Genomic DNA, 23941 nt, shown 5'->3' on the forward strand with positions numbered 1-23941 from the left:
AGTTTCACTGTTTCATTGGTAGTTTTCAGAAACAACATTGCCTGTAACTACCTGGAATCGCTAAACCAAACTAGCAAAATGGCCGAAATATACACAATCTCAACAATAAATTCAAATATTTTTAGAATGGAACTTTTTTTAAAAAATCTAAACGGTTAAATATTGCAAAAAAGTCATTATTTAGAGATTTCAAAGGAATTGAGTAAAAGGCAACGGCTGATAACAAGAAGCCCACGCGAAATAGTTAAACGTTTTCGAGAAATATTTTCAAAGAATGTCGTCTTTGATATTTTGTCTCCGCGGTATCAGTAAACTAAACTATAATAAATGTTTATATTTACCGGCTAAATTTCTTCTGATCCTTTGACATTCACATTTCACTGTTTCACTATAACAACATATAATCAGAAATGTTTTAAAAAAATGAATTTATATACTTCTATATTTTCTATGTTGATGTTATACATTACCTTATCAACTCCCCCCCGCTTCCCCCCACCCCCCCCAGTTTTTCAAAGAAAAGTACAATTTACATCCAAACAAGGCATAGAGGTATTTAAGCACGGTATCATTATTATTTTTATTTCAAAGTTTGAACTGGACTGGAAAAACCAAAACTATGTAGATTTTCTTGGAAACTTGAACTGCACAGGCCCTGAATTGCGAGTTGTACTTTGTTTTTGTTTTTAATAAAAGGATGATTTTAAAATTGAATATCTTTTAAAGGAATTGAGTCTTTGGAACGAAATTTTAAACCACAATTCTTTAGAACTCGATGTTGTAAACCTTTGATATTTCAAACTCAGCTATTATTTGATTTAACAGAATTCATACTACACCATGACGACAAGAAAATTTTAGAAATTAGAAACAAAGACAATATTTTTCAAAGTTTTGCAGATTTTAAGTCAACATATTCTAAATGATTCTAAATTCTAATGTCATTACAATTTATATATGTTTTTAATAAAAAAAGGGTATGGGCAATGAAAAGTACATTTTTACTTCTAAATAATGTCATTTCCATATTAGATTTATCTAAGATCTTAACATACTACATTGACGACAAGAAAATTTTAGAAATAAGAAAAAATTTTTCATAGTAACATCCTTTTCCTCTTAAGTAAAACTATTATTTTTTATCTTACTTAAAATAAATTAAGTTTTTTTTTACAGATCTTTGTAGTTAATGTAAAATGACTGACTATAATGAAGGATATAAAACAAGTTGAAAGCTGAAAGGTATGAAATGAAGCCTTTGTTTGATGGAGTTTGTGAATGCCAGAAATGAGTGGAAAAACGCAAATCAAACCCAACTAAAACCAATATTTTAATATACAGGGTGTCCCACATCAAATTAGACTGCGTCAATAGTTCTAAATTACGATATGGGGTTCAAATCAGAAAATTTTAGAAGAATGAATCCTTTTGAAAAAATTAATAAGGCTAATAGAATTTTTTTCTTGCAGAAAATGCTAGATTTTTCGAGTATTATATGTGTATTTTGGCGTTAAAGATTGGAGAAAGTCTAATATGATATGGGACGCTCTGTAAACATGATTTGTACACTTTGAACTCCCTTTCAGGCTGAAAGGGACTGAAAAAATTCATACCGAGAGATTCTTTTAATTCCTCTCTATATATTCTATTCTCTAAGTTATTTACGCCCTGCCTGCAGTTGTAAATTTACGTCTGTAAAAAGCAATTTTCTTTGATCTATATGTATTTGCGCTTTTTAAAAAAAGCCGGCAATAGTTTTAAAATCATTAGGTTATAACAGAGTTTTGTTTTCTTTAAATATCTCATTAACTAGAAAGTAAATTTACAAAGGGCAACAATTTTAAGAATCAACATTTATGAAGAATATTTTTCATTTGTCTACTTGAATTAGTAAAAGCAAAAACTATTCATAAAAAGGAAGCAGCCATTTTGCAAGATTTGTTGAGAAAAAAATCTATAAATAAAAGCTATTTTCTCCCCGCTCTGTATGATTGTAAAAAAATAATATTATGCAAATGTTAAGGATATACTATAGATGAACTACTGTGCTTAAATTATATAATTGGTTCCGTTTTAAGTAGACATTATAAATGGAAGATCATTCCCGGAAGAATGAAGACTGTTTGGGGGAATGTCGGAAGCTATATGGGGACGCGCACTGATAGGTAAAATGAGGTTCGGAAGAGCTGTGTTGGGGAGATTGCCTTCCCTCCCTTTCCATGTTACATACCCAAGATTGTGGGGTGGGAGGGGGGAGGATTACCCCTAGGATTTAAGGGGAAGGCAGTATAAAAAACTTTAAACTTAATTTAGTTAATTAGGTGTTTCCTCTTTATTTTAAGGCATTTCCGGAAATTTTGAGATGTTTCCGTTTTTTAAAAAACTTTAAAAACTTTTTATTTAGTTGAGGTACGTTTACTTTACTTTTTTTGAGGCATTTCGGCATAGTTTTTAGGTGTTTTCGATTTTAAAAAAAAAATTGAAAAACTTTATTTTGTTGAGGTGATTTTTTTGTGAGACCTTTGCCGGAAATTTTAGAGGACTTTCCGTTTTTCAAAAAAACTTTTAAAACTTTATTTAGTTCAGATGTTTCCTCTTTCTTTTGAGGCGTTTCTGTTTTTAATTGATATGTTTCTTCCTTTTTTTAGACGTTTCCCCTTTTTATGTACTAAAGCTGGGGTGTACGAGAGCTTTAGTGGGGGGGGGGGGGCCCCTTAATTTTAATTTGTGCACCCCTAGAAGATTTTGTGCCCCCCCCCCCCAAAAAAAAACCATACTTTGACAAAATTACTGATTAGTTTTTTATCTATAATAAAGAACCGTGTATCTTTCATCTTAGGCTTTTTTGGTTTAGAACATATATTTGTTGATTATTTATCAGAGGATCAGCAAAGGATATGAGATTATGCCTATATCTGTGCAACGAGATGTCGTAGATCATGATATTTTCTAACTAGAAATTCTATGAACTTTGAAAAAGCCAAAGTTTGTAATAAGGTTTACACCATCAGGTTTTAAAGAAATAGGGATTAGAAAGCTACTAAACTGAAAATTAGTATCGAATCGAAAAATGTAAAACTAAATGCCTTATTTTTTCTAAAGAAAGATGATTAATTATAATGAAATAACCCCAGTGTTATAATGTATGAATCACCGCTATCATTTGTCAACGACTTAAAACATTTAGGAAATGTTCTGCTAAGTGATAATGTCCCATTGGACCCTGGATTCGATGATTACGTAATAACTGAAATTAAATATGTTACTTAACGAGTAATGATCAATGTTGCCTAATCCTATTTGTGTTTTGTATATATTTTTCTTTTTTCTTTTTTCTTTTGTAGATTTATATATTAAAAAATTTTTTAAACAAATTTAAACTACACCATTTATATCTTTGTGTGTGACTGTGAATAAATCTTATTATAATAATAATAATAAATGAAGTTTTTAGAATTTTTAAAAAAACGGAAACTCCTCAAAAAAAAGAGGAAACACAGCTTAACTGAATGAAATTTTTAAAAATAAGGAAATGCCTCAAAAATTTTGCAGAACCGCCTCAAAAAAAAAGAAAAATCTCAAGAAAATGGAGTTTAAAAAAATACCGAAACGCCTCAAAAATTTTGCGGAAACGCCTTAAAAATATTGGGAAATCCCCCAAAAATATTGGGAAATATACTTTAAAAAATATTTGTCAGCTACAAAGCGAACACGCCTTAAATTTTTAGGAAATTCCTCAAAATAAAGAGGAAACCCCTTCAAAAAGAATCATGGAAGATAGTAGCAACATATTTTTATCGCTCCGGTCTATGGGAGGAGATCGGAGTTGAAAATATTCACGCAACTTCCCTCCCTAGAATTCATAAAGGGGGAGTGGAGGGGGGTAGAGCAAACCGGGATTTCTCTTTTTAACTTAGAGTTTTTCATTTTTCAATTTTGTAGATTTCTTGTAAAAAGGTATAAAATCATTATCAAATGTATTATGAGTACTTATAACAGCACCTTGTACAATTTGTTCCACAGTTTGTTTATGATGCAAATATAATTGTTTTATACCAAAAAGTGCATTAAACATGTGCAAACAAATTTTTATTTTTTACTTGGGGTCTCCAATGAAAACTTGGGGGTCTCCGTTGAAAATGCTACTCATTTTTTTCGCAGATTAAAAAAATACACACTTTATCTTATTGTTATATTTGCAAAATGCGGCAGGATTTTTAAAAATTGCAATTTCAATGACCCAAATTTATCATTTAAAAACGTAATAACTGCCGGAAGACTGTAGTCCTATAGCCCTCCCCCCTCTAAGCATATCCCAGACCTCCCTTGGGATTTTTGGGAAATTTTTAGGTTGGGTTAAGGTGAACGATCTGAGTTTTTCCCCATCTGAAATGGTATCATTTCCCCCATCTAAAAAGGTATTATTTCCCCCATTTAAAATGGTATTGTTTCCCCCATCTAAAATGGTATTGTTTCCCCCATACATGTGACTTCTCGATTAAAGAGTTTTACTCACGAGTCCAAACCAATCAATTTGAATTTGGTTCATTCAAGAATTTAACAACTTACCCAGAGTTGTCTAGTTTTTATAACCGTTCATTGAAAACTCATCCACGGATAAAAAAGCATTCCAGATAAAATGAGAAAACCTTATGTTTTATGGGTCAGGTTGTGATCAAAGCTCCAACTTACTGGGATAAAGGAAATGGGGGTTCAATGGATCAGTAAAATCATGGTTTCCCCCACTGAGCTGAGACTCCCCCCCCCTGGAAAGAAAAAAAGTTTTTCTCTGGAAAAATTCCTGTAGTGTTTGCCCCTGTGGACCCCCCCACCCCTCTCCCCCATGTAAAGGCTCTCGAAGTCTCAAGGCAAAGTTTTTAGTGAATGTGTTTTCCCTGACTACGTCCAGTTTTGCTGACGTACTGCTTACCGTGCTGACCCATATTTGAGTAGCTTGTGTACATCTCAGTATCTTATTTTCATGATTATCTATAATTTTATTTTATTTTTATTATTTAAATTTATTTTTTTTTTAAATTTTAAATAACGACAAATTTATTTTCCCAAAACAGAACGCAAGGCAGTTAGTTTAATAAATTGGTTGTATGCAAAAAAAATAATCAGTCTGTAATTAACCTAAGAGCTCCGGTTTAAACCTAAAAAGAATTAAAATTTTTAAATTATTTTCCAATTTTGAAATTCTAAGTGCAATCACTGTCAGTTCAGGTTTAAGTGTTCACTTTTCTCTGTTCAGTTTTCACATGTTAATCATGAAAAATTGTGTTTGTTTAACTATGGTTATATTTCTCATAAATTATATTCATTTATTTGCAAATACATTATACACGCATACACTACACTGTATATTGTTTATTTCTGTGTGTAATGAATACTAAGATTTTGAAGTTCAGCACTAGACTCGTATTTTGTGTTCAATTTTTAGTGTTCTATAGTGTTCACTGTTCAGCTTATTAGGCGTGTACTGTTCGGTTTTTAATATTCAGTTTTTCATTTGTTTTATAAAACATTTAGATCTGAAACATTTAAAATATTCATGATTTTTGTAAAAATTAACTATAAGGTATGATTTGACAAAATTGAGTTTCTGAAAGTTATTTTGTAACTTTTAAAAACTTGCTGGCTTAGTTCGGGATTAAAAGTCTAAAAGGAGGATCAATTAAAAAGTTTATTTTCAACAATTTTATTTTGAAATTAAATATTTACCCAGACCATATATAAATCCAGCATTGAATCATTTCTCCTGACACTTCAACATCTTCTAATCTCCGGGTGTAGTAACTAAAGGATATGTATTTAGACCAAGGTTGTATGATAAGCTAGGTTACTCTCGATGCGCTCCAATGTACGGAAAATGTCGTCTCCTAAGATAGATAGAAAAAAAACCTTGTATGACGTCACTCTTTCCTCTCTAATCAGTGACGTCATATGAGGTGTTTATCTGTCAATGCTTAGGAGACGACATTTTCCGTACATTGGAGTGCATCGAGAGTAACCAACCTTATTATATAACTTTTATTTAGACGCAGTGTGTTTATTCTGTATAAAACTTATTTTAAATCTTTGTTCTGTACCTTGGATGGTTCTCTAATTCATCAAGTTTGCTGAGCATTGATGCATCTACGCGGTATACTTCTCCTTCAACCCTGCCCACCAATTTTTAAAAACTGTGATTTTATGAACATCAACAAAAACATTCAGAAATCATGAAAACATTACAACTTTTGTATACTTTCTCTGAAATTGTCTTTACCTTAAACTCAATATAATGGTATTGATCTTAAATAAGGTATTTCATATTTTAGAATTGTTTTGAAGGTCCCCACCAAAAATGGCTAGAGGAAAGGGTTTAAGAAATGAAAACCTTTTATTAATTTTGGGTAAAATCTTGAAAATTTAATTTTGCCCCCCCCCCTCCCTCCCATTCATAGAAAGATTATGGTTATTAGTTTATAGAAATAAAATAGGAAAAAAGCATAAAATTCTTAAATGGTTTGTGATAGAATGAATTTTTGATATTTTTATTTTACTTTTAATATTTAGACTTAATTTTAGAAAAGGAAAATTAATATCACAAAATTAATAAAATGTTTAAAAGTTTCCTGTTTCCAGTCCCAGGACTGTCTAACACAAATGGAATATTGTATCTAAATATATTTGATCTTAGATGGAATTTAACAAATTTGAGGCGCGGTTTAAATCCACCAAAACCCGGTTTAAATTTAGCGCCGGCTTAAATCTTGAAACATTTGATACAATTTTAAGTGGAACCAACCATATTTAAACCTCGGTTTAAATTTAAACTGCCGCTCAAATTCTATAAATTCGGCCACAGTTCTTTATAATTTATCGATATAACCATGGTTATCTGCAGATAAGATTTCTACCTAGATATAACCATGGATGCAATTTCTACCTAGATATAACCAGATGCAATTTCTACCTGGAGATATGACCAGATGTAATTTCTACCTGGAGATATGACCAGATGAGATTTTTACCTGGATATATGATTATTATGAGATTTCTACCTGGATATATGATTATTATGAGATTTTTACCTGGATATATGACCAGATGGGATTTCTACCAGGAGATGTGACCATATGGGATTTTTACCTGGAGATATGGCCAGATAGGATTTCTGCCTGGAGATAAGATCAGATGTAATTTATACCTAGAGATATGGCCAGATGATATGTCTACCTGGAGATATGACCTGCTGAAATTTCTACCTGGAGGTATGAACAGATGGGATTTTTACCTAGAGATATGACCAAAAAGTGATTTTTACTTGGAGATATGACCAGATAGGATTTTTATCTAGAGATAAAGTCAGATGCGATTTTTACCTACAGATATGACAAGAAGTGATTTGTACGTAGAGATATGACCAGTTGGGATTTTTACCTAGTGATATGACCAGATGTGATTTGTACGTAGAGATATAAGCAGATGGAATTTTTACTTGGAGATATCACCAGTGTCCTAATTTAATCAATTTAAGCCGCCTCTCAAATCCCCCAAAAACCGGTTTTAATTGAGCGCCCGCCTAAATCTTGAAATATTCAATACAATTTTAAGTGGAACCAACCATATTTGAGCCCTGGCTTAAATTTAAGCCGCGACTCAAATTCTTTAAATTCGGCCTCGGATAAGATTTCTACTTGGAGATATGACCAGATGAGATTTCTGCATGGAGATATGGGCAGATGTAGTTTTAGCTAGAGATATGACCAGATGACATTTGTACCTGGAAGCTATGACTAGAGGAAATGATTTGTTCGTTCTGCCTGCTCCTAGATACTCCTGGAATCCATTCTCAGATCTGGACAACCAGCCATGGTTTGGTTCTCCTAGAGATCACAGTTACTATTAATATGTAGTTATTTTGCGCATTTATTTCAAAATAAGTACTTGCATTTTTTTATTTTGAATAGTGATAACCAGAAAACAATGGACATTATAGCACTACCTATATGTATTTAATGTTGTAAAAAAGCATCTCATGATCATTGGACTTTTTAAAGTTATTAATTGATTCTAAAGACGTCTTTCTTTTCAAAAGTTTTCTTGTTATCACTGGTATTTTGTGTGTTATGATGTGAAAGGAGAATAATTCCTTTAAAGTTAATTTTGTATATTTAAAGTCAGTATGGAATATGTAGATATATTGTAAAGTTTAAATTGAATGATTTCAAAATTCAATTTATAGAAAAGTTTTAAAGCGGATAAGAGATAGTTTTATGAAAACTGGAGAGTGAGCATTTTTCATGAAAACTGGATAGTGAATAGTTTCCATGAAAACTGGATAGTGAATAGTTTCCATGAAAACTAGATGATAAATAGGTTTCATGAAAACTGGATAGTGAATATAGATTTTATGAAAATTGAATAGTGAATAGGGTTCATGAAAACTGGATAGTGAATAGGTTTCATGAAAACTTGATAGTGAACAGGTTTCATAAAAACTTTATAGTGAATTGGTTTCATGAAAAATAGATAGTGAATAGGTTTCATGAAAACTGGAAAGAGAATCGGTTTCATGAAAACTAGCTAGTGAATAGGTTTCATGAAAACTAGATAGTAAATAAGTTTCATGAAAACTGGATAGCAAATATAGTTTTCATGAAAACTGGATAATGAATAGGTTTCATGAAAACTGGATAGTAAATAGGTTTCATGAAAACTGGATAGTAAATAGGTTTCATGAAAACTGGATAGTGAATAGATTTCGTGAAAACTGAAAAGTGAATAGGTTTCATAAAAACTGGATAGTGAATAGGTTTCATGAAAACTGGATACTGAATATAGTTTTCATGAAAACTGGAAAGTGAATAGGTTTCATGAACGCTGGATAGTGAATAGGTTTCATGAAAACTAGATAGTAAATAGGTTTCATGAAAACTGGATAGTGAAAAGGTTTCATGAAAACTAGATAGTAAATAGGTTCATGAAAACTGGATAGTGAATAGGTTTCATGAAATCTGGATAGCTGAGGTATTACCTTTCTTTAAAGTGCCGTAAACAAAAACATTCCATCTAGTTTCGTCAGTCATATTTCTAAGCTGATTTTTATAAAATTAAAAATTAAATTGTATTGTAAGATATTGCTAAAAGAGATTGACTTCGTTTTAGATAAAGCTAAAACTTAAATCTTAGTGTTAGTTTTTAAGCTTTTTAAACAAAAAAGAAACGACAAAACAACAGTTTTGAAGCAAATAAAATTAGTTTTCTCTGTTGAAAACGATCATTTCACCTTAGAAAGCGAATAGTATCCTAGGATCGTTTTACTTTTGAAAAACGAAAACGATCTTATGATCGTTTTGTTTTAAAAACTGATTGTTTCGTTATTTTACTTTAGAAAACGGTTGTTTCAATCTTAATTTTTTAAAAACTATTGTTGACTTTAAAAGTCACTATATTAAAACAAAGAGATCTAAAATGGATATTTCTTAACATTTATTTAAAAAAAACTAAAGTGTTTTGAAATATTTGCATAAGACATGGTTAAAAATTGGTTGGCTATAAATGAACAAAGAAAACTATTGACAAACATCAGTGGGAACATCAGTGGTAACATCAGTGGTAACATCAGTGGTAATAAAATCAGTGGTAACAGCTTTGTAGAGCTTCATGTTGGTGGTGCAGATCATCAATCTTGACAGCAGGTTTGCTCACAACTAGGTTTCAGGCTAAGGGAGAGATATCGCGGTCTTATCGTGTGCAAAATAAGCGATTATGTTGTCGCTGGGTTGCATGATAATGTTGATCTCTGGAGCATTGTGGGGCTAGATGTAAGCAGTGTCTGCAACTAGCTTGGTATCTGAATCACCATCATGAAGGAGTCAGAGTTGAGACAGAGTTGTGATCGTCTTAAGTGTTTCAGGCTGACTGAGGGCCGGGAGGTGTAGAGAGGGTGAGGGGGGGGGGAGGGGACGGAAGGGTAAGGGTGACATGTGGGCGGAAAAGGATTCAAAAGTCTTGAAACAAACAACGGCATACAGAGTCAGTAAAATCGTCTTCCTTAGATTTCGAATTTTTAACAACTATATATCTCTGACTCTTCTAAACCGATTTTTTCAAAAAATTTTATTGTGAACGAAACGATCAAACATGTGAAAATTTCCCATCTCTAATTGTCAAATCTTTGTTTCATATTTTACTGATAAATTAGCAACAAATTCATATTTTCTAATTACAAATATCAAGAGTATTATTTGATGTTATTAATTAAAAATTTAAAAAATATCTTGTTTTAATATTCTGCTTGAATAGAATAATAAAAAACATTTTTTTCCTAGATTTCCAAAATTTAAAAGAAACATAAAAAATATTTAATTAAAGTTTCCTGGTAAAGTCTTAAACTAATGTTGTACTCTTTTCTTTAACTGTATCATAAACTAAACCTGAATAATCTCATCTTTGGCATGTTACCGTTTTATTCAATTTTTTAGGGGTTATTCTATTTTTTTTTTATTATAAATATATGTATTTGGTTTGGTTTAATACCAATAATATGCAGAGAGAAAAATAAACAAAGAATAGATACAAATTGATTTCATGTTGATTTTTGAAAATGTTGCGATAAGATGATACAAGTTTTTTTAGGTTAATGCATGCAAAAATTTTAAAAATTTAATTTTTTAAGACTAAATAACTTTCGCTTTTAGAAAAAAAACGAAGGGTTAAAGCAAACGAAATAATAGTTTTGAACTTATTAAAAACAAAAAGCGAAAGCACAATATGTTTTAATGAAAAAAAAAACGATTGTTTTTAAACCTTTCCTCAAGTAAATTTGTGTTTTTTAAAGTTATGAAATAGTTAATAGTTATGTCATGTTAAAAGTTTTACAATTAAAATACATACAGAATTCTTATAAATAAGTTGAAAGAAAAAATGCATTGTGATTTGTGCATAGTGTGAAACCCTATGATTTATTATTCAAAATACATAAGATGTTTCTGTCGTGTTTAACTACAAACTAACTGTATACTTGTAAACCAGGACAGACATCATTTAATAAACATGTGATAGTTATGTCGGCTACATACATAAAGCCTGCTCTACTAACTGCAAATACAGAGCGTCCCATATCGTATTGGAATATCTCCAATTGCTTTAACGCAAAAAAACGCACATAATACTTGAAAAACCTGGTATTTTCTACAATATGATTTTTATATTAGCCTTATAGGTTTTTTTAGTGATTCATTTTTTTAAATTTCTGATTAGTCCTTTAAATTTTAATTTGGAGCTATACACACACGATCTAAAAAATGTTAGACACCCTGTATATAGTTTCAGAAAAATACCAGGCGTCAAACTTGTTACATGTTTAACAAGAAACATTTGAGAAAGCAATGTATAATAAANACGATACAGACAGTATCCTACGATACAGCCAGTATAATACGATACAGACAGTATCATATGATACAGACAGATACGATACAGACAGTATCATATACGATACAGACAGCTATACATTTGATACAGCCAACAACATATATGATACATCATACAGACACAAACAAAACCGATACAGGCAACAATATACACGATACAGACAGAAACATACGCGATACAGAGAGCAACATATAGATACAATACAAAAATACCTTAATTTGTTAATATGTAAAAAATATTATATTCAAATAAAACGAGAGTGGAATTATAATAAGGTCTTATATACATTAGAAATCATATATTATGTAACAGAAATAATCCACTGTGGACCTTCTCTCCACTCCTTCCTTTACTCCGACATCTAGTATTTACTTATCGATGGTTGAATAACTTGGTCTCTCTTCTCCTCCTCCAAATTCTCTTTATAATCATCCCCGGATAAACTCCGAACCCCCTGGAACCAGTGCAGTTGGAGGAAGATAGTTTAATGGATAGGACTAATATAAAGGAGAGGGAACCTCTCCTTTATCTTGTCTCCCTTCTTACGTACTTAAATCCTTCAATATCTTCTTTTACTTTCACACACTCCTTCCCTCTCCTTTATCTTGTCTCCCTTCTTACGTACTTAAATCCTTCAATATCTTCTTTTACTTTCACACACTCCTTCCCTCTCCTTTATCATGTCTCCCTTCTTACGTACTTAAATCCTTCAATATCTTCTTTTACTTTCACACACTCCGATTTCCACCTTTATCTTTACTTCACCTCTCCTAATATTTTATTTCTCTTTTTATCTCCTACTCTTTTTACTACTACTTCTTCGCCGTTTGGCACTCCAAATCTTCAGACCATTATATTCTTCTCTAACTTTACGACAAATTGATTGAATTTTTTCCCGTTTTTACATTAATTCATAGATTAATCAGTAAATCAATTAATATGCAAATACAGGCATTTAAACTGTTAGTATCTGAGTGTGTTCCAGCACAAATATGTTTATTAAATGAATATTCTTTAAATTAATAATTCTAGGGTTACCCACAAAGAATAAGATTGTAAAGACGGCCTTAAACTCTAAAAATATGACGAAGCTTGATTTTTTGTTTCTGCATTCAAATGAGTATTTTGATGGTTTACTAAAGGATTAAGCGTAAAAATTACAGTTTTAGCATACAAGGAACCCTAAATACAAGAAACCGGACTAAACAAAGGAATTGAGTTTTTGCCACAACCACAAAATTTTCTAATTATTATATCTCTGCATGCTTTGGGTGAAAATCTTTAATATTTCAAACTTAGATTATTTGATTCAACATAATTCACAGTTTGAAATATCTAAGGTATACGACATTGGGTTGCAAAGTTAAAGGGATTAGAAAAATTAAAGTTTGTGGCAAAGGCTCAATTCCTTTCCGTACGATCGTCTCTGAAGTCTATCCTTTGTGGTTAACCCTGTAAATAGAGGGTAGAGAATACAGGGTAAATTATAATAGATAGAAAAATAATAAGAGTTTTCATTTTTATTTTTTTATGACAAAAGTCACGAAACATTTATATGAAAATTTAGGCTTTTCTCAGTTTATCACGGGAAAATATTCATATTCTTTTAGACACAGCTTTCATAATATCTTAATACGTTGTAATTCTGAACAGATAAAAACCAGAAAAATGTCAAACTCAACTTTTAACCATTCTTCAGAAATGGGTTGGAACTCTAGTGAGTGTGGGAAAAGTGCAAATATGGAGCTAGTTGAGGTTTGTATATTTACTGTAATCACTGACTATTATATGGAGCTAGTTGAGGTTTGTATATTTACTGTAATCAAGGTTTGTATATTTACTGTAATCACTGACTATTATTATTATATGGAGCTAGTTGAGGTTTGTATATTTACTGTAATCACTGACTATTATGGCTTATACAATGTGTACAGAAAACAATTATCAGTGATTAATTTTCTATTCAAATCTATGTTGCAGAAAGAAAAAAAACTGCTTATAAAGTTTAATAATGAATTAGATAATTTAAATGTTTATATTTCAAATTATTTCATGTTATGCTACTTCTTACCTATTCTCTTCGTAATTTCAGCTTGGCCAGGATTCCTGCAACCTTTTTTCTTTTAAAATATTTGTTCTGAAGTTAACGGAGAGATTTTCTAATATTCGACAAATTAAATTATCGGATGACAAAAACTTACTTAAAAGACCCATTCTTAAATTAAGAACTACACACTGGTGCGCTTTTCCTAGACTTTTAAAACGATTAAAAAGTCTAAAAACCCCTATTTTTTCTGCTTTAAATCTTAAGTCTTCAAATAAAAATGTTTCAAAGGGATATTAACCTATTCTAACGTGTTTTTTAAAGTGCCAATTATTCAATACATTAGTTTCTTAACTGAGGCATATCTTGCTTGTATATCCTGTAAAAATCCACAAATCGCTGCATCAAAAATCCGTCATATTTTTTAATACTTTTAAAACCTAGCGATCATTAAAGCTGCACTTGAATTAAATGTATTTGAATGTGTTGCTCTAAGGGTGAAAATAAGTTATATAATATATATTTCGTCCGGAAAAATAGACGGTTCAAAAACCATTTTGCAACGATTCTTCTGGTTTCTTCGTATTTCAAGAAAACTTGTTGCGTTTTATTCCTAGAAAATATTTGACAGTCAGCGAAACATTCTGTCATAAGCTTTGATCCAACAATAAAAGAATATTTAAGAATACGCCATGAGAAGGCGCAGGATTTATCCGAAAACTGTCTGGTCCTGCATATCTAAAAATGTTTTAGCTTTTAGAATTTTTAACTTTGCAAGATGTTTCTATAGGAACCGAAAAATAAGTTTCACAAACCTACCAACATCATGTTTACACGAGTCAAATTCAATTGTACAAAAAAATCTAACCTTTAAGGGTTCTCCTAGGCATCTTACAGGGTGTCCCAATAAACATGGGAATTCAGTGACGAATTCGATATCGTCTTTTTAAATAATTCTTTGATTTAGTATAGTGATACCTACTGAGAAAGCTGTAATCTGTAAGATTTTCGTCTGCTATGTTTACAATTTGTTTGTTTATGTTTTGACTACATACGGATGTACTTAGTAAAACAAGAAAATTGCAGTATACAAACAGAGTAAACTTGTCCGTCTTCACTGTTCATCTTGCGGATACTTTATTGACACATCTTTATAGCTCGTATATCTTGCAGTGTTGTCTAGCTCGTATATCTTGCAGTGTTGTCTAGCTCGTATATCTTGCAGTGCTGTCTAGCTCGTATATCTTGCAGTGTTGTCAAGCTCGTATATCTTGCAGTGCTGTCTAGCTCGTATATCTTGCAGTGCTGTCTAGCTCGTATATCTTGCAGTTTTGTCTAGCTCGTATATCTTAAAGTGTTGTCTAGCTTGTATATCTTGCAGTGTTGTCTTGCTCGTATATCTTGTAGTGCTGTCTAGCTCGTATATCTTGCAGTGTTGTCTAGCTCGTATATCTTAAAGTGCTGTCTAGCTCGTATATCTTGCAGTGCTGTCTAGCTCGTATATCTTGCAGTGTTGTCTAGCTCGTATATCTTGCAGTGTTGTCTAGCTCGAATATCTTGCAGTTTTGTCTAGCTCGAATATCTTGCAGTTTTGTCTAGCTCGTATATCTTAAAGTGTTGTCTAGCTCGTATATCTTGCAGTGTTGTTTAGCTCGTTTATCTTGTAGTGCTCTCTAGCTCCTATATCTTTATCAAAAAATGGCAAAAAGTGGGATTTTTAATCATTTTTCATCGATTGTCCTCAAGACTTTTTTTTGAACTTTGAATGAAATTCTTTACGCTGCCAATTTCACCTGTAAAATTCATACCCTATTTTTTCCCGTTTAGACCTTTAAGAAGTGTTTTTAAGAGCAATTGTCAAAAAAAACATAATTATCATATCATTTAAGTATTTATATTTTAATAATTAATTCATAAGGAAAATTTAAATATCCAATTATTTTTTAGGCTGTACACCAAATAATTCGTTCTCTTCGTAAATATTTTACATTAGGTACCTGGGGAAACCCTGAAGATTAGATTTTTTGTACAATTGAATATATCTTAAACCTTGAAGAAAAATCTAAAAGAAAAGGAATCTCTTGAAAACCAGTGCACATAAAAATTGAAGAATCTAATATCTTGTCCTTTAAAAGAAACTTGAGAAACAAAGCAGGCTGTTGTAATATTTTAATGTTAAGGGACTGAGCACGGAATTTCAAGTGACACTATATTTGTAGAATGGAGTTCCCATTCAAAACAGTGTCCTTAGATATTTGACTGTACAAGGATGACAGACTAATCCACATTTCTTTACAGAATCTCTTTACAGAATATCTTGTAATTTTTGATAAGTTTGTTTGCAAACTGTTTGACATTCAAAAAAACATAATAATATTAACTTTCCAAAAGTCAAAGAAAATAACTACTTTTATTTTCACGACATACCACCTTGAACATATAGTTTTTGGGATTTTCAAGAAATATATCTCAAGCCCGTTGCGTTGAGATGACACTGCACTTTAACAATCAAGCTCCAGTTTTTCGTCAAGGAAATGAGTTTTTGCCACAAACTCAGATTTTTCAATCGACATATCTTTGCAAGCCAAAGCCGTAGACTTTTAAAATTTCAAACTTTGAATTTTGTTAGATCTGACAGTTAAAGTTTGAGATATGAAAGATTTCTAAGATAAAAGGATCAGAAAATTTGAGTTTGTGGCAAAGATCTGTTTTAAAACACCATTTCAAAGATAAACACAAGTTGTTCTCCCTTGTCGATCTTTTCTAATCCATATATCGCTGCAACCTTGTTGTGTAAACTTTTTATATTTCAAATTCAAATTATTTGATCTAACTGAATTCATAGTTTGAAATATGTAGGGTGCGATATTGGGCTGCAAGGATAAAGGGTTTAGAAAATCAAAATTTTAGGCAATGGCCTTACTTTTATTATACATAGTTTATTTTTTTGTAGAAAAAAGTATTGAAAATTTATTTAGAGTTAGAGTCTTTTCAATTTCATTTAAAATCTTTAACTTATTTTGAACACATGCTCACTTAAAACTTTAAAAGGTTTTGCGAATTATTTCCAAAAGACCTTTTCACTTTAAAGTTGTAGAATTACAGTAAATAATGATAGAGGGAGGGGTATAGTGGGATTAATAATACAGACGATCCATGGTAAAATATATTTTTTTTCAAAACCTAAATCCGCGACGGATTTAATGTTCCAAGTTAGAGAGCTCTTTATATAGATGAAATACAATCCCAGAAAAAGTTGACTTAAAATAATTTGTAACAAAAAAATATTACGCGGATTTTTTTCTCTGCGCTAGATGATATTCTTGAAAATTGTTTATTCAATTTTATCATTTTCGTGTCTAAAACAAACTTTGGAAAAAAATAAATCTGTATTTTTTAGAACGCTAGGTACAATCTCCTCTCTATCCTGCCTTGTCAGGAATATCTATAATTCAAGTGTCCGTGAATCCACTCAGCATCTGTATAATGCAAAATCTATCCTTTAATAAATCTTTTAGAACGTAGATTATTAATTGCACTTTTCCCGATATTTTTAGCATTAAACTACATTTTCGCAAGGAAAGAACAAACACCAAGAACCTCCATATTTGTGTTTAAATAAAGCTCTGTACTGAAATTTCCTTGATGTGCGGAGGTGTGCCACAGTTACAGAATTTGAAACACTTTGAAAAAAACGTTTTAAATCGAAAACATCATCTTGAAATTGAATGATCAGTCCCTTTAGTTTGTTTATGTTAGTCAAAGAGAATAGAATATATATTAGAGTGGAATTTAGACAATCCTTCGGTATGAATTTAGACAATTTAGACAATCGGCCCTCGGTATGAATTTTGTCAGTTCAAAGTGTACAAATCATGTAAATGTTCACAAATTATATGCAGTAGAGTAGATTAATACAGTATGTTCCCTTGACTATCCATTTCGAATTTCGAATTTTTTAAAGCTGTTAAATAAACGTTTTAAAATTAATTAGATGAATAAAAACATCATTTGATTTATAGTTCTAACGGAAAATCATCGTTTGTAAAGTGAAAGGCGTAGAGTTTATATGAAATGATCATTGGTCAATTATGAAACCAGTATATTTCACAATCTGGTTTTCTTTTAATATTAATTTTAGATTTTCTATAAAATGACCGTTTTACACTTGTTTCTAGTAAATTCCACTCTAATTTATATTCTATTCTCTTTGATTTTAGTCTGTTAGCTGGTGGATCTCCGGTATTATAACCTTACCAACTGCAGGACTGGGAATACTTGGCAACATCATCAGTGTAATAGTTCTCTGCAAAAAGTAAGTAAATTTGGGAAAAGGTGTAATGTATAAAATTTGGACTTTACAAAAACAAATCCTGTTTTCAGTTATTATGTAATCATCGAATCCTTCAACATATAAATTATTTATTTTTGTATTTATTAGTTCTTTTAAAATCCGAACTTTCTATCGAATCTTTCCCTGGATTAACCAGAGCTACTTGTATTTGCTTTCTTTTATTTATAGCTTTATTTTATTTTGGTCTAAAATTCAGTCATCTTCTCAAATGTTGCCTTTTCTACTTTTCCATTTAATATTTGAAATGCATCTGCCGAATAAAAAAGAGAGAAGCAAAAAACTCAAGTTTATTTGGTCCAATTGGGATAGAAAGTGATAGCTTGCTGAACAAAGACCAAATTTTTTATTTAGTGCGCTCTTCGTGTTTTTTGTTATTTTTTAGCAATCCTAAATCCTAATGTGTAACAATGCAAAACCCCTATCCCCCTCCTATAATTTTCTTGTTCATAACGTTTACTATTCATGTATCTATTCCTTTTTTTTAGTGATTTTGAAATTTCTAGTGCAAACCTTCATTCTACAGACAATTTTCACTTGCATAATATTCTTCCAATAGTTGTTAGATCAATATTTTGATTCAGTTAAAATAGGAGAACTGCAGTCCGAATTTAATTAATTTGAGCCGCGTCTTAAATCCGCCAAAAACCGGTTTTAATTGATCGCTGGCTTAAATCTTGAAAAAATTAATACAAGTTTAAGTGGAACCATCCATATTTGAGTCGCGGCTTAAATTTAAACCGCGGCTCAAATTCTTTAAATCGGTCTCAGAGCAATTATAAAATGACTATTTTTGTTTTTACTGAAATTTCATAATTTAAACATTATGTTTCTTATGTTTTGTTTTGTTGCGAAAATATTTATTTTAAAATGTCCAAATTAGATTAAAAATAATTCAATAATTTCATAAGGTCGATGAAAAACCTGTTTCATCATCTGCTGGCGTTCCTCTGCTTAGTGGACATAATCTTCTTGATCAGCAACCTGGTCATGGTCCCCCTTGCCTTCAAGTTCAAGTTGTTCAGGTCTCTCATTCTTTTTCATGATCCGAGACAAAAAAGTGTGTTTCAAATCTAGGATCACTTTTTATATTCTCAGTTTTTATTCCCGGTTTATCTCTCCTTTTTAAAGTTAAAAATCACTTTACTGTTCCGACTGAGAACTTTATGCCATTTTTTTTCTACCCACTGAAAGCAAAATTTACCCGCTGACCACTATTTTTTTCTTTTGTAACACATTTTACAATTTGGATATAAAATACTCTAAAATTCTTTGTAAAAAGATATTCCGGATTAAGTTGTTTTAAAGAATTCTGTTTATATTTTGATTAAGAGAAAGTGTTTAACAGCTTACTTTCCAAATACTCTGATATTTTAACATTGCGTAAACGCACATATTATCTCTTCCTTTATTAAAATTGCTGAAATTAAAAAAAACACAAACATGAATTTACAATCTTATATTCATTTAATAAAAAGTTGAACATTTCCAGGACTTAAATCACTTAAGCCTAACTTTTATAGCACATTTTAAGTTCAAAGACCACAAATGTGAAATATTCATGGCTTACAAGATTTAAAAAAAACTAGACTTTTACACTATTTTTGTTCAGTTGGGTTTAGAACCTTAATATATGTATATATATTTTGCATAGTTGGGTGGAGAATTTGAATATATATTTTTGTGTAGTTGGGTTGAAAATCGGAATATATATATTTGTGTAGTTGGGTTGAAAATCTGAATACATATTTTTGTGTAGTTGGGTTGAGAATCTGAATATATATTTTTGTGCAGTTGGGTTGAGAATCTGAATATATATTTTTGTGTAGTTGGGTTGAGAATCTGAATATATATTTTTGTGTAGTTGGGTTGAGAATCTGAATATATATTTTTGTGTAGTTGGGTTGAGAATCTGAATATATATTTTTGTGTAGTTGGGTTGAGAATCTGAATATATATTTTTGTGTAGTTGGGTTGAGAATCTGAATATATATTTTGTGTAGTTGGGTTGAGAATCTGAATATATATTTTTGTGCAGTTGGGTTGAGAATCTGAATATATATTTGTGTATAGTTGGGATGAGAATCTGAATATATATTTTTGTACAGTTGGGTTGAGAATCTGAATATATATTTTTGTGTAGTTGGGATGAGGACCTGAATATATATATTTTTGTGTAGTTGGGTTGAAAATCTGAATATATATATTTTTGTGTAGTTGGGTTGAGAATCAGAATAAATATTTTTGTATAGTTGGGTTGAGAATCTGAATATATATTTTTGTACAGTTGGGTTGAGAATCTGAATATATATTTGTGCAGTTGGGTTGAGAATCTGAATATATATATTTGTATAGTTGGGTTGAGAATCTGAATATATATATTTTTGTGCAGTTGGGTTGAGAATCTGAATGAATGTGCTTGTCACTTCTCCTTGGCTGCTTCTGTATTTTTAACCCTAGCCATAACATTCGAACGGTATCAGGTACAGATATAAGTGTACAGTAAGACCCATAAAACTGCGAAATATGAAGACAATTGCATAATGTGAAGAGTCCTGTTTTACTTAAGTTGATTTTAAAACTAATGGAAAAAAATATATCCTTTATCAATATCAAATAAGATTGCTCAAATTTTGCAGAATAAAGGGATTTTTCAGATAATTGAACCTCTCTTATGTTTCACGTTGAACCAAAATGTTCACTATCTGACGTGGAATGCTATCATTGCTAATAACTTTTAAAAATAGAGCCATAGAAACAAGTGATTTGAAGCTTTAGCTGTATAAAGGTTGGAAGGGTTTTTATTTCTAAGTCAGTCCTGTGCTTGGGGGGGGGGGGGGTGCAAAATTTAAATTATTTTACAGGTGTATCATGTACGAATGAATCTAGACTTCTTCTAGTTAACAAAACATAATTTAGTTTTTGTAAAATATGCTTGTATAGTATGCTTTGTTAAAACTTTTCAGAAGAAAACAAGTTATAATCAAATGAATACATTAATCATAGATTAATTGAAATATCATATACGACACTATATGTCGTCTTTATAAGATTTGTTTGTTTTTCGTTCACAATAACCCTGAGGCAGAAGTCCGAAGGAATTACGCGTAGTCGGCGTAGAACAGGGTCTCTCTCTGTAGAATTACAAAACAGAGAGGGGGCCTGTTCATCGCTCAACTCCTCTGGGCTTCTGTCTCAGGGTTATTGTGAACGAAAACACATAAATCTTAAAAAAGATTACATCTAGTGTCCTATCTGTTATTTTAATTAATCTTTGGAATTGAAATTTGAAATTTGTGGATTAAATAACTTTTTAAACTTTTGTGGGTTTTACCATGAATGCTGTCTTCCAGAATAACTTTCTAAGGAATCCAAGGAGGCGTTTCAAGATCAGCTGAGTCAAAACATGTGTTACATATTCAGATATTTTTACTATACAGATTTTGGATTTAAATAAAGTTAATCGTTTTGAAACTCTTTTCCTTTTAAGTCGTAGCATGCCAAATTGGTGACCCCGGACTTTTTGAATACGTTTTCTAAAGTTCTTTTCAAAGCAACTCACAGTGTTGTGATATTGTTTTTCCCAAGGAATTAAGCCTAGGCGCTTGAAATAATTAATCCGTGTCACTAGCATTTTTTTTCGGCTGAAAAGTGATTCTGCCTCCCTGTTTTCTCCACAGGCTCTCACAGTAAGCGAAACCTAGTTCGACAGTGATATTTTCTTTTCAGCGTTGCGATGCCTAGAGACCCAGTTTTGACCACGGGCGGTGTTAGCCAACCGGAACCTTCTCAGTCCAGTCATCTTTATGCAGTTGCTCTTAAGCTGCCTACTTTCTGGCCTGATAGTTGTGAATCTTGGTTTATCAACGCCGAGTCTCAGTTCCATCTGAAGAACATTACCAGCAGCGTTACTAAGTTCCACCATGTTGTTGCATCGCTCCCTCAGAATGAGATCGATAGTGTGGTTGATCTAATCAGGAATCCATCAGCTACGGATCCTTATGGAATACTCAGAGCTCGTCTCCTTCAAACACACTCCCTGACGGATTATGCTCGTTGTGAATCTATCATGTCACTTCCCTTGTCTGGAGATATGCTTCCCTCTGCTTTGTTATCCAAGATGAGAGCCCTCCTTCCTACCGAGCATCAAGACTGCCTGTTCCTACGGTATGCCTTCTTGAAGCAACTTCCAGCTGACGTCAGGTCTCATCTAGTTCATGATAAAGCCGTCGACATTGCCATCCTTGCTCAACGCGCTGATGAGATTTACAGGAGTAGTTTATCTTCAAATTCAGTTCTTAATGCTGTGGATTCTGTGAATGCCGTGAACACTCATCCTTCAAGGCAGAACCGTCGTTCCCAGCGCTCCCGTAGAGTTTCTAGCCCTGTTTCCCGCCGTTCGCAGACTCCAGCAGCCTCCTCCCGCCGTTCCTCTTCCCCGTCTACTTGCTGGTATCACGCTAGGTTCGGATCCAAGGCTCTAAGTTGTCAAGCTCCTTGTACCTGGTCAGGAAGCTAGAACACCGGCAGGAGGATGCGTTTTCCCTGCCTGCCGGTTCAGCTGGTTCCTCTCTCATTTATCTTCAAGATGAACTCTCTAATCGCCGTTTCCTGGTCGACACTGGAGCTTCTATATCTGTTTTTCCATCTCCTACCTCAGACTCATCTTCTGGCGTGCGTCTGATCACAGCTGATGGGTCAACTGTAACCTGCTCCGGGTCCAGAACTATACCTCTACGTTTTGGAATATGGAGTTGTTCCTGGATGTTTCAATTAGCACCAGTTTCCGTTCCTATCCTTGGAGCAGATTTCCTTCGACATCATGACCTGAGTGTGACCGTGAGCAGGAGAAAAGTGTTTTCTGACCGTTCTGTCAACGGTTGTAAGATTGAACTGTCAACATCTCATCCTCCTCCAACCTCATCCTTCCGAGCAGCATTCTCTCCACTCCACAGTGTGTGTCAGACCTCCTGAACGAGTTTCCTGATGTTCTCCAATCCGATGGTTTTACTGCTTCAACTCCACGTCACAAGGTTTGTTATCACATCCTTACCAATCCAGGCCCGCCGGTTTTTTCCAAAGCCCGCCGGTTGGATCCTGCCAAACTTGCTGTAGCTAAAGCTGAGTTCTCCGCCATGGAAAAGGCAGGTATTATCCGCCGTTCTACTTCACCTTGGGCTTCTCCGTTACATATGGTCAAGAAGAAGGATGGAGGATGGAGACCCTGCGGCGATTACCGCCGTCTTAACACCGCCACGGTGCCTGATCGTTATCCTCTTCCCAACATCGCCAATTTTTCTTCACAAGTCAGTGGTTCAACTATCTTCTCCAAGCTGGACCTTCAGAAGGGATACTACCAAGTACCAGTAGCTCAGGAGGACGTCGAGAAGACCGCCATCATCACGCCTTTCGGGATGTTCGAGTTCTTGGTGATGCCCTTTGGTTTGCGGAATGCTGGAAACACGTTTCAACGTTTAATGGATCAAATCTTAGGAGATTTGCCATACTGTTTTGTTTACGTCGATGACATCCTCGTGTTCAGTAAGGATCTGACCTCCCACGTCCAGCATCTCCGGGATGTTCTCCTCCTCTGTCGTGAGTATGGTCTCACTATTGGTCTTCCTAAGTGTCAGTTCGCGGTGAAGGAGATCGAGTTCTTGGGACACCGTCTCACTCCCTCAGGTTGTTCCCCTCTACTGAAGCATTCCGCCGCCATCTCCGCCTTCCCTCAGCCAACAGACAAGCCCAGTCTTCAGAGGTTCCTGGGGATGATTAATTTTTACAGGAAGTTTATTCACTCTGCGGCTAGAGTGCTGGCTCCTCTCACCGATGCTCTCAAGGGACCTGGAAAAACCATCTCCTGGACCCCACTCATGAGTTCCTCCTTCTCCAAAGCCAAGCAACTCCTCTCATCCGTTCCAGAGTTGGTCCATCCACAATGCAACGCACCAATTTCTCTCGCCGTAGACGCCTCAGATTCTCACATCGGAGCCGTCCTTCAACAGCAGCTCTGAGATAGATCCTGGTCTCCGCTTGCTTTCTTCTCTAAGAAACTTTCTGATGCTGAGAAGAAATACTCCGCCTTTGACAGAGAGCTCCTGGCAGCATTTTCATCTGTT

The 23941-nt window shown here is 33.0% G+C and overlaps 3 protein-coding genes across 5 annotated transcripts; 2 read left to right on the plus strand and 1 right to left on the minus strand.

The window, feature by feature from the left end:
- Positions 1-4489: 4489 nt before the first annotated feature.
- LOC111709233 (putative gamma-glutamylcyclotransferase CG2811) lies at positions 4490-9152 on the minus strand. Of its 3 annotated transcripts, none has more exons than XM_023482856.1 (7): positions 9026-9136; positions 7772-7874; positions 6621-6665; positions 6093-6164; positions 5725-5799; positions 5137-5156; positions 4490-4989 (listed from the first exon to the last, which is right to left on the minus strand). In XM_023482856.1, the coding sequence occupies exons 1-7, from the start codon at positions 9075-9077 to the stop codon at positions 4676-4678; spliced, it is 681 nt and encodes a 226-aa protein (XP_023338624.1). In that variant the 5' UTR covers positions 9078-9136; the 3' UTR covers positions 4490-4675. The 3 variants fall into 3 exon arrangements, with proteins under 3 accessions (XP_023338624.1, XP_023338625.1, XP_023338627.1); XM_023482859.1 differs by having other exon boundaries at positions 4823-4972; positions 9026-9107; XM_023482857.1 differs by lacking the exon at positions 6621-6665 and having other exon boundaries at positions 9026-9152.
- A 3929-nt stretch (positions 9153-13081) lies between these two features.
- Positions 13082-20317, plus strand: LOC111709230 (FMRFamide receptor-like). Its single transcript, XM_023482852.1, has 4 exons — positions 13082-13182; positions 17692-17786; positions 18734-18847; positions 20215-20317. Exons 1-4 carry the CDS (start codon positions 13096-13098, stop codon positions 20315-20317), a joined length of 399 nt encoding a protein of 132 aa, XP_023338620.1. The 5' UTR covers positions 13082-13095.
- Positions 20318-21558: 1241 nt separating this feature from the next.
- LOC111709231 (uncharacterized) lies at positions 21559-22341 on the plus strand. Its single transcript, XM_023482853.1, has one exon. It carries the CDS (start codon positions 21559-21561, stop codon positions 22339-22341), a length of 783 nt encoding a protein of 260 aa, XP_023338621.1.
- Positions 22342-23941: the final 1600 nt, after the last annotated feature.

Source organism: Eurytemora carolleeae, unplaced genomic scaffold (assembly GCF_000591075.1).
Source record: "Eurytemora carolleeae unplaced genomic scaffold, Eaff_2.0 scaffold920, whole genome shotgun sequence".
NCBI classification, from domain to species: Eukaryota; Metazoa; Arthropoda; class Copepoda; order Calanoida; family Temoridae; genus Eurytemora; species Eurytemora carolleeae.

Bases quoted from the DNA above. Each gene is read 5' to 3' on its own strand.
- LOC111709231 (XM_023482853.1), top strand. From the start codon at position 21,559: ATGCCTAGAGACCCAGTTTTGACCACGGGCGGTGTTAGCCAACCGGAA.
- LOC111709233 (XM_023482856.1), bottom strand. From the start codon at position 9,077: ATGACTGACGAAACTAGATGGAATGTTTTTGTTTACGGCACTTTAAAG. The intron at 6,666-7,771 runs GTACAAATGTCA...AAATATATTTAG, and splicing joins CCTCTAGTCATAGCTTCCAG to ATACAATATTCCATTTGTGT. The intron at 5,800-6,092 runs GTACAGAACAAA...CATATCCTTTAG, and splicing joins GAATTAGAGAACCATCCAAG to TTACTACACCCGGAGATTAG.
- LOC111709230 (XM_023482852.1), top strand. From the start codon at position 13,096: ATGTCAAACTCAACTTTTAACCATTCTTCAGAAATGGGTTGGAACTCT. The intron at 13,183-17,691 runs GTTTGTATATTT...CTTTGATTTTAG, and splicing joins CAAATATGGAGCTAGTTGAG to TCTGTTAGCTGGTGGATCTC. The intron at 17,787-18,733 runs GTAAGTAAATTT...TAATTTCATAAG, and splicing joins GTAATAGTTCTCTGCAAAAA to GTCGATGAAAAACCTGTTTC.